The sequence below is a fragment of the Odontesthes bonariensis genome, chromosome 17 (genome assembly GCF_027942865.1).
Source record: "Odontesthes bonariensis isolate fOdoBon6 chromosome 17, fOdoBon6.hap1, whole genome shotgun sequence".
In the NCBI taxonomy this organism is placed as follows: Eukaryota; Metazoa; Chordata; class Actinopteri; order Atheriniformes; family Atherinopsidae; genus Odontesthes; species Odontesthes bonariensis.
The window spans coordinates 19,475,231-19,485,423 of NC_134522.1; the positions used below are offsets into that span (position 1 = coordinate 19,475,231).

General features: G+C 38.4%; 2 protein-coding genes across 22 annotated transcripts in view; one reads left to right on the forward strand and one right to left on the reverse strand.

Moving 5' to 3' along the window:
- Positions 1–6,661, forward strand: part of LOC142366043 (uncharacterized) — a 33,456-nt gene extending 26,795 nt beyond the window's left edge. For 7 of the 21 annotated variants that reach the window (XM_075447821.1, XM_075447813.1, XM_075447814.1 and 4 more), the window contains 9 exons: positions 271–317; positions 541–592; positions 1,826–1,888; positions 2,511–2,557; positions 2,781–2,832; positions 3,718–3,759; positions 3,900–3,941; positions 4,167–4,196; positions 4,306–6,661. In XM_075447821.1, coding sequence (XP_075303936.1) covers positions 271–317; positions 541–592; positions 1,826–1,888; positions 2,511–2,557; positions 2,781–2,832; positions 3,718–3,759; positions 3,900–3,941; positions 4,167–4,196; positions 4,306–4,391 — 461 coding nt within the window. In that variant the 3' untranslated portion in view covers positions 4,392–6,661. Of the gene's footprint in view, positions 1–270; positions 319–540; positions 593–1,825; positions 1,889–2,510; positions 2,559–2,780; positions 2,833–3,717; positions 3,760–3,899; positions 3,942–4,166; positions 4,197–4,305 lie in introns of all 21 variants that reach the window. The other 14 variants (XM_075447816.1, XM_075447825.1, XM_075447818.1 and 11 more) reach the window with 11 other exon arrangements.
- A 1,822-nt stretch (positions 6,662–8,483) lies between these two features.
- LOC142402551 (fatty acid-binding protein, brain-like) lies at positions 8,484–9,686 on the reverse strand. The gene is made up of 4 exons (XM_075488079.1): positions 9,545–9,686; positions 9,273–9,445; positions 9,079–9,180; positions 8,484–8,803 (listed from the first exon to the last, which is right to left on the reverse strand). Exons 1-4 carry the CDS (start codon positions 9,615–9,617, stop codon positions 8,753–8,755), a joined length of 399 nt encoding a protein of 132 aa, XP_075344194.1. The 5' UTR covers positions 9,618–9,686; the 3' UTR covers positions 8,484–8,752.
- Positions 9,687–10,193: the final 507 nt, after the last annotated feature.

The window sequence follows — 10,193 nt, forward strand, 5'->3', positions numbered from 1 at the left end:
GAGCGATATAACATGAAGCATGTGTTCACAAACCCAGAAGCATCAAAAGCGGTCAAACCAGGGAGTGGGTTGCCCAGGCAGACTTTAAGATTTGTCAGTAAAGCTGTTTTTAGTGAAAACTTTCAAGAACTGATCATAGCTTTTTAGTTATAGATGCCTCACGCTCTGCTCGCTATGCTGCTGAATTCAAGTTGCTATCAGCACTGTTGGAAAATACTGCTTTTTTAAGTTCTGTATGCCAGTTGTTCACTTTTGATTTTCGCTTTACAGAGCTGGAGACCCCCAGAGAAAAGGACAAAGCTGCTGCGGTAGAGAAAGGTGTGTTGCTCTTTAAGCTATTTTCTCACATCACTGAAGGTCACTTTATGAGGCAAAGGCATTACTGATACATCACTGGTACAATGTGTCGACAGTCAGCAAATCTGATAAGAATTTGTGTCTAGATGAAGATTCTATGTTCTGTTGAAATATGCCGAGTTGTTATTGCCAGAAATCTTTGCCCAAATAAAAGAACTGTTTGTTTTATTGACTTTTATCCCTGGTGGCACAGCCATGTTGAGGGAAAAGAGCAAACCAGTCCGTGCAAAGAAAGGTAAAATCCTGGTGCTTCAGCTCAGACAGCACTGCTAATCTGATTACAATTTGTAATCTGATTACAACACGCAGGCCACTGCAAACCTTAAACGTCGTTTTTTTCCCCAAGTTATTCAAGAGAAATCAGATGGAAAAAAAAAAGCACTAAACCTGCTGCTAAAAGCTGAGAATATTTCCCTGCTGGAAGTGAAAATGGTCTGGATTAAGTTTAGTAAATAAAATCTAAATTTATGAGTAAGTTTCCTCTCACCAAGGGAATAATCTCATGTTTATAGACAAGACGAATAAGTAGAATTGTTTTTCTGAAAAAATAATGATTTATGGATTTATGTATGATAAACCTATTGATAGCACTTCTGCAGTAATGTCCGTGCTATCACTGCATGCTAGTAATTAGATCAACTCTGAGTTGACCAACCGCCTTTTTCTAATAACGGCCCATTTATAAGGGGTTCATAAGTCAATTTTTGTGATTTTCTATTGATTAAAAGACAAAGTGGGTCTTCATAAGCTTTATTATTCCCAAATAAGTTAGGATTGATTATCTTTAAGGAGTATTAGAAAATATTAGCTATTCTTTGAACCCTAAACTACGACTTATAATCTTTTTATAAAGGTTTCTAGTCAGTAAATGGGGCCGAGTTGAAGCTTATTGCTTTCGGATATTTATCTATTTAAACATTTATTTATTTATTCATTTATTCATTTATCCATTTAATCTAATTTATCCTCTCCTGGTCATCTGCATGTTTTTTCTTAACAATCTTATGATACTGACCTGGAGGATGGATTGAGTGAAGTATCTGTGACAGAAATAAGAGTTAGTTTTGCCACTGCATCACCCAGATAATGCTGTACGCCAAACAAATCATGCATGTATAGACTCAGCTACACTCAAATGGGCCTTGGCGCTCTGTATGTGCTCATAAGTTCCATCTTTTTGCATCTTTTTGTAAAAACAGTGACGAGTACGCATATATTATCACATTATTACAGCCAAATTCCCTCAAAATCTGCTCACAGTCACATATTATCTGTTTCTCACTTTCCAGACTGTCGTACTCTGCTCTAAATTTTCTGGTTTTATAACCAAAGCGTCACCTGTATATTTGATATTTAAGTAATATGTTAATACATCACACATGACATGACATATGCTGTATTTTCTCTACGTATTGTGCACACAACAATTATGAAAACGCTGAAAAGTGTTATTTGTCGTTCGATTTAGCTTCTTCTAAAAGAGAGGCTGAAAGAGAAAAGGAAAAGTTCAAATCACTGCTAAAGAAGAAAGGTAGCCTCCTACTGCTGTCCGCCTGCAGAGTCTGCTCCTGTGTTGTAGCTTGCAAAAACTATTATCATCCAACGCTTTGCAACATAGCGCTAAAGCAGCAACAGTATACAGCACATGACACCTGAACTAGGTACTAAATTAACTACACTTTCTTTCTCAAGGTCTGGTCATGTTGAGGGAAAAGAACCAACCAATCCATGTGCTCCTGTAAAAGCTAATAGACGAAAAAAATATTTGTAATGTACAAGATCAGGCTTGTCCACCAAACATTAAGAACATGTTGTAAATGTTGACATTTGGGGAGCCTATCTGACAGCTTCAAGGTCTATGAAAGACTCCATCAAGAAGAAGTAGAGCGATATAACATGAAGCATGTGTTCACAAACCCAGAAGCATCAAAAGCGGTCAAACCAGGGAGTGGGTTGCCAAGGCAGACTTTAAGATTTGACAGTAAAGCTGTTTTTAGTGAAAATTTTCAAAAACTGATCACAGCTTTTTAGTTATAGATGCCTCACGCTCTGCTCGCTATGCTGCTGAATTCAAGTTGCTATCAGCACTGTTGGAAAATACTGCTTTTTTAAGTTCTGTATGCCAGTTGTTCACTTCTGATTTCGCTTTACAGAGCTGGAGACCCCCAGAGAAAAGGACAAAGCTGCTGCGGTAGAGAAAGGTGTGTTGCTCTTTAAGCTATTTTCTCACATCACTGAAGGTCACTTTATGAGGCAAAGGCATTACTGATACATCACTGGTACAATGTGTCGACAGTCAGCAAATCTGATAAGAATTTGTGTCTAGATGAAGATTCTATGTTCTGTTGAAATATGCCGAGTTGTTATTGCCAGAAATCTTTGCCCAAATAAAAGAACTGTTTGTTTTATTGACTTTTATCCCTGGTGGCACAGCCATGTTGAGGGAAAAGAGCAAACCAGTCCGTGCAAAGAAAGGTAAAATCCTGGTGCTTCAGCTCAGACAGCACTGCTAATCTGATTACAATTTGTAATCTGATTACAACACGCAGGCCACTGCAAACCTTAAACGTAGTTTTTTTTTCCAAGTTATTCAAGAGAAATCAGATGAAAAAAGATAAGCACTAAACCTGCTGCTAAAAGCTGAGAATATTTCCCTGCTGGAAGTGAAAATGGTCTGGATTAAATTTTGTAAATAAAATCTAAATTTATGAGTATGTTTCCTCTCACCAAGGGAATAATCTCATGTTTATAGACAAGACGAATAAGTAGAATTGTTTTTCTGAAAAAATAATGATTTATGGATTTATGTATGATAAACCTATTGATAGCACTTCTGCAGTAATGTCCGTGCTATCACTGCATGCTGGTAGTTAGATCAACTCTGAGTTGACCACCCGCCTTTTTCTAATAACGGCCCATTTATAAGGGGTTTATAAGTCAATTTTTGTGATTTTCTATTGATTAAAAGACAAAGTGGGTCTTCATAAGCTTTACTATTCCCAAATAAGTTATGATTGATTATCGCTAAGGAGTATTAGAAAATATTAGCTATTCTTTGAACCCTAAACTACGACTTATAATCTCTTTATAAAGGTTTCTAGTCAGTAAATGGGGCCTATTTAAACATTTATTTATTTATTAATTTATCTATTTAATCTAATTTATCCTCTCCTGGTCATCTGCATGTCTTTTCTTTACAATCTTATGATACTGACCTGGAGGATGGATTGAGTGAAGTATCTGTGACAGAAATAAGAGTTAGTTATGCCAATGCATCAAATCAAACCAATTTATAGTATATCCTACTGCACACCGGACTCAAAAACTTCATGGACAAAAAATGATTTTGTATCGTTTTAGGAAAAACTGCTGAGAAGACGGCAGCTAAAGAAGAATCTGGAGGTAAAGTGTGCAACCGCCTTTGAAACCTAAATGGTGTTGAGTGTTGATGTGAAGAAGAACCATTAACAGTGGTTAAACAATCAAGATAAATGGCTTTAATATCTCCTTGAAATGTTTTGATGATCTGTTGCCATTTACAGAAGATCGGGTTCTTAGAGAGATACCGGAGCCTACAAAGAAAGGTATTGAGTTTTTTAAGCAATTCCTTTCTGAGTGTTTTATAATACACAGTATCAGTGGAGCTTTATTAACTTGATTGATTCACAAAACTGCTGTTGTAGAAAAAACTGTTGAGAAGAAAGTTTTTAAGGAGAAGGCGAGAGGTACTCGGTAGGCCTAGTTGCTGTATTTTCAGTTTGCTAATAAAACATTTTAACGTTCTGTTCTTTTGTTGTTGTTTTTTCCAGAAGAGCCGGCTGACAGCTTTTTCATGGATGGTAAAAAAAAATTCCCTTATTAAAACCAAAGTATACATTAGTGTGCAGTTCATTATCAGTCTCGTCTCAAGTGCAAACACTCTTCTGAACTGTCTCACTGCTTTTGCAGACGAACTGCCCTACTTCCAGTGTTTCTTTGTGGACGAGGACGAGGCCCAGTATCCATTTTATGCCTTCTCACCTCTACAAGTTTGACACTTCAGTCTGAAGCCTGAGGTTCTGAGGTTCACCATTTAGTCAATCTACTGATAATGACAAGGTCACGTCACACCCTGTGCCGCAGAAACACGGCTGCAGCTCCTCACTGTTTGCCTCCAGCAGGATATCCCTGGACAGCAGGAGATGATGGGGGATTTCATGTGATGGGACTTTTTTATTTCTGTTTCCAGAATTGGTTGAGCTCTCGCACCAAACTACATGCAATCAGTGTCATTCCTTTCCATTTTTCTTTTCTTTTATTAACTTTTTTTTTCTTTGATTTGATGTATTCAGTCAATTTTTTAAAAGTGACATTGTGGGAATATTTTGAATGGAACAATCGAGTGTATGAACTGCAGTTCATCATTCACGTTGATCTTAAGGCAACGCATCGAAATTTCTCTTCACAGCTCACTTCATTTTGCTGTAATTAGTCAGTTTAAAAATCCTGTGAGACTGTATGATAATGTTTTTTGTTTTTGAGTAGCATCAAGCACTCTATGCAGCTATGCTGTAAACGGGGTACAAAAAAAGCCAAAAAAAGTATTTAAGGTGGACTTGGATTCAATTCCTCTCAGCCCACATTTACTTGAAAAGTTTTTTTTTGTTTTTGTTTTTTTACATTAACTGTAAACCTACATTGAATCTTATTTTCTGTCATCGCCAAAGCTTTTAATGCTCTGCTTGGATTCATGGTGTTTGTTCATATTTCTTTCTCACAACTTTTTTTTAAAGAAATCATTATTTTAGCATTTGCTAAGGTAGTGCAGGAAAGCTTTTCTTTTCTTTTGTCCACTGTTTTAAGGAATGACCATGCACTGTATATGAGAGCTCCCAAACGTACAGGTGGAACACCACCTGAAATGTTGAAAGTCTTATTTAATGTAACCATCTGGATGTCTGCACCAGCTCCTCATTTATAATATTGGTGCTGATGACAAGCATTACATTTCCTGAACTCTCAAAGTGAGGTTTGAGTTCAGTTTTATTTTTGGATTATTTCTACCATCAGGTGTCAGATTTATTCTGTAATTCCTTGATTGACCAAACACACACTGTCACTGACTTTGTCGCTGACTGTTTATCTGTGTAAAGGAGGTAGAAACTTGACATATTGTGGGAACTTTTGAGAGGTTCTTTTGTACAAGAACCCAAGTAACATTGTCTATTTTATGCTATACGCATATATTACATGGATGCATAGCTTCTGATGGCGTCTCAGATTAACTGTGCTAACCAGAGGTCATATAATCAGGATTTTTTTTATCTGAGCATCCTGTTCTCGATAGGTGCAGTGAGGGCTGAAAATGATATTGAATATTGTTTCTGGTCTTACTCTAGTAGCCAAATCATGCATTCAGGGCCTCTGAAAACCATTGCTGTAGTGGTTGAGAGTCGAATGTTTTTAAATCGTTGATTATATCAGCACATCCTGTGGTCATGCTCGCACATTGCTGTGCAGATTATTTCAAAATGGAGAACATTGTTTCTCAGTCACCTGCCTTTGTTCCATATGTTGTTCAGACGAGAGTTCCTGTACAGCTCGTGGCACTGAGACAAATGGAAATCCAATTATGTTTTTAATGTGAAAGGATAGGAACGCACTCTTCATCAGTCCAGGAACGATGCACACGTGTGCAGCTCTGAGCGAGCTCAGGCTTCAGTAACTAAACTGTTACAGCTGCAGATTTATGGTGATGCTCCCCTGACTGAGGAGGATGTGGGCAGTGCACTGTTCTGTCTTTAAATATCTGCATGAGTTATTGGAGATGTGTGAAAAGATACATATTTGTTTCAAACAGAACTATAACTAAAGACTAATTTTTACCTGGTGAACATGTGCAATACTTTAGTTTTAGATTATCTCAGTGGTTATCGTGCTTTTTGTCTTATAGTCTTTGAATGATCAGTGCATGATATGTGCGTGTGTGTGATTTATGCTCTGAAATGTTTATGTGATATTTTCCTCTCAATCTAAATTTCATGAACGACATAAACACTTGAATCAATGAAACAATTATTTGATCCTTAAAAAAAACCCCTCATGTCTGTCGATGTTTTTGAGACGTCTAATATCATTTGATTACAATTAACAAAAAATGATTTTGTTGTAAATAGTTTAATAAATGAGGGAAAATTACTTTTATCTGAAACTATTACTGCTGAAACTCTTTATCGGCAGTAAAATGTCATTATGGATCATTTTTCAATTATATCCTCAATGTTTGTGAATAGAAGCAATTCAGCATTAAACCATAGTATTGCAAGTATTTGTCTCTTCTTTAAAGCACTGATCCCAACATCCCTTACACAAAGTGCCATTCAGCTTCTCCTCCTTGATGACAGTAATATTTTGTGGTCAGTGTTAAAAAAAAATCCCCCAAACTGAGTGCCATTGGGTCTAGAATCAAGAGACGAATGAGCAGGTTTCTCAGTCCAGACATTATCAGTTATGGAGGACGGGTCAGTTCTGGGGCCCGTTTAAATTTTTTATTTTTTTTTTTCAATTTGCTCACCAGAGGGCACATCTCTTATAGCATTACTTGCTGTGTGATGAAAACACACAGCTTCCTCTTAGGCTCACTGATCATGGCCCTCTGCGTTCCCTAACAACTTCTTTCATTTCAAAACATGGATTTTCATCCAGTAAAGCTCTGGCCTACCTGGGGAAATCAGGCTGAGTCGGAAAAGCATTATAAAAACCCCAAAATGCTACAATACCCTGATACAAGAAAATGTTTCCTGATAGCAGATATACAATATATCGTCTGTGGTTTAAAAGCCTTTAGAGAACTGAATTTAGCTAGCAACGTGTAAGTTTTTGCCACTTATTGTTAAATAATTTAGTATGGTTTATTTTATACAAATGACCCAGATGTTGTCTCATTATTCTGACTGATAATCTTGATTTCGCAATCTGAAGTTTGAGAATCCTCCACAGCTGAAGATGGCCAGGTCATCTTACTCCCCAAAGAGGGATTAATCTAGGTCAGCTTACACCACTGACATAGATTCCTCACAAAGAGGAGAGTCCTGCTGCTCTACCCAGAAGAGCAGGTACGCTGAACTGTTATCTTTTACTGTTCCTCTTACAGAGAGGGTAAAAAAGCTCCCTCTCTGCATTTCAATGCAATGATACCTCTGAGAAAACTGTGACATAACTTGTCTTTTAACTATGTGCAGCCCAAATGCTTATGTAAATGGTTTTGTCAGCGTCAGGGCTGCTATATCTGGAGCATAAAGACCGATTTTAATCTAAATTAATTCAACTGGCAACTATCAATGAGTTCCACTCCAGTTACCACAGTTTCTTTGTGCCACAGACTATTCAGAGGTGGCCAAAAACTTGGCAGCAAGTGTGCTCAGATGAGTAGAATGGCCACTTGTAGTCACAGTGTTCAGTAGGCTCATCACAGCACACACAGGGCAGGGCGGGGAGGCTGTACTTAGCCTTTCAAAATATGGGAAAAATAAATGAATTAATGAACACTGAGCATTAAAACAATTTGAAATACTCTGTGTCAAGGATGTAAAGATACACATTTGAAGAAAGATTTATTGACAGGCTTTAAACATCTAACCGCTGAAATTAGATGAATGCAAACTGCAACATTCCTCATTGTGTCCTCGCTTATCATCATCTGCTCATCTCGGTAGCAGAAGCATTCAGTCCGGGTTCGTCCACACACCTTCATATGATGCCTCACGTAATGACACCACAACTTAAACCGGATTATCCCGAGGCGGGTAACATCAGCATCCACACCCTCCCATCCCCTAGCTCATCGCCTCAGACCATCTGTGGGTTACCAGAGGGCATTCACTCCAGTGAGTTCAATGGTCACACTGGCTGTCGCTGCTGCTGCACGGTCGGGTCTGGCCTGCACAGTCACCCTGCAGCTGTCACCTGGAACGGACCCATCACAGGGAAATCACTGTTCCCACGGCTCAGGCTGATATATCTGAATAGAAATGTGTGACTACATACAAAGTTTCCCAAAGAAAAACTGAATGTAACTGAGAGACAAAGGCGTTATAATGTTGCACTGACGACGTTCGGTAACAAATGAAATGTCTGAGACATTAAAATAAAGTTTAGTTTAGCAGTTTATTAAACAGTTTTTTTACACTTAATACAAAGATTGAAACACTTCATTCAGTTCCATCCAAATTTCTTACAAAGGATCTTACAAAAGGTTCCCCCAAAAAGTTGATCTCATGTTACAACAAGAGGTCCAGTGCAAGCCACTGGATGGAGTAAAAACAACAAATTCTGTTTTTAACTTTTTGTAAAAAGTGGAACACGCTGATCATTCACAGGCCCGGGATGATAGGCGCTCTCAGGTGGACGCTAAAGTTTAGGCTTTCTCATATGTGCGGACCGCTGTGACTCCCTCAAAGCTTAACGTCTGCAAGCAGAGAAGAAATAAAGCAAAACACAAACTGTATTACAGGAAGGTCACAGTAAGCTGTGAGTATTTTGGAAATGTGAGGCAAGTTTTCATCTGCCCATCTGAATACAGTTACTTCACAACTGCAAAGACAGATCTGTTTGAACAGCACCCTTCAAGAGTGAGTTTGTATAAGCCTGCAGAAATTTAGCTTTTAAATCACATTTCTCCATAAACTGACAAATGTAAGCAAAAAAACTGGCGAAAACCTCAGAGGCGTTGTTTAATCTTACCATCACCAGCTTTCCATCCTTGATCTCTCTGACAAATTTGGTCTCTTTGCCATCCCACTTCTGCACTTTCACAAATTTGTTTCCCTCCATGGTAAAGGTAGACTGCATGAGAAAATTAAACTCAAATCAAAGCCAGAACAGAAATATGCTTGAACAATACCAGAGAACATCTTGCAAACTTTAAACAAGCTTACTTTGACAGTCCGGTCATCAGGTGTGGTCTCATCAAACACTTCTCCCAGTTTGGCAGAAAGCTCGGTGTTCCTGAAGGTGCTCGAAGTTTTTTCCACCACTTTCTCTCCATCTCGGCCGATCACCACCGTCACTTTGGCGACATTGCCCACTTGTCTTGTGGCAAAACTAACGCCTGAGAAAAAAAAAAAAAATCATCTTAATAATACATTACGCTGGACAGTTCTACTATGAGTGTCTAACTGCAAGGAGAAAACAAATGCAATTTACTCACCAAGTGCTTTCATATAGTCGTCAAAGTTCTGACTGTCGACCAGTTTCCATGTACCGCAGAAAGCATCAACCATTTTTGCAGTCGTTATTGCTCCACTCAAGTATTAAACTGTTCACCTTATTCCCGCTCTGCGCCTTCTCCGCATCCCTCAAAGCGTTATCAATTTAACCCTGTGTCAGTAGGCAGGTCAGCGGCAGCGCGGAGAGCTGATTGGATGTTCGACAAGCTGCGTGGGCTGTGATTGGTCAAAGCAAAATATGCTGTTAAACCATCGTAATTACACGAGGAGGAATTATTACACGAGGGTGTGGCACTCATTTCACAGTCTATTCGATATGTTTCACTAATGTTTCATCCTTAGGTGGGTGTTAACAAGTAATTCAATATAGTCATTAAACGTGCATTTGATACACTTTACAAAGCACAATGGAGAAGTTACTGGGATTGATTCACTGCAAACCATACTGTGGACTTCTGCTTCTGCTCGTTTCATTGTTTAGGCAAGCCCTGATCTAGACAGAGTGGTGAAGCTCTTTGTAGGGTTGCATTTATCTGTAGACATCATCTGTGAACCTTTAATGTTTGTGCCAAATGTCATGGTGAGTCGCTGAATAGTTTTTCTGGAAAAACAGAATCCCAAAAAGCCTTT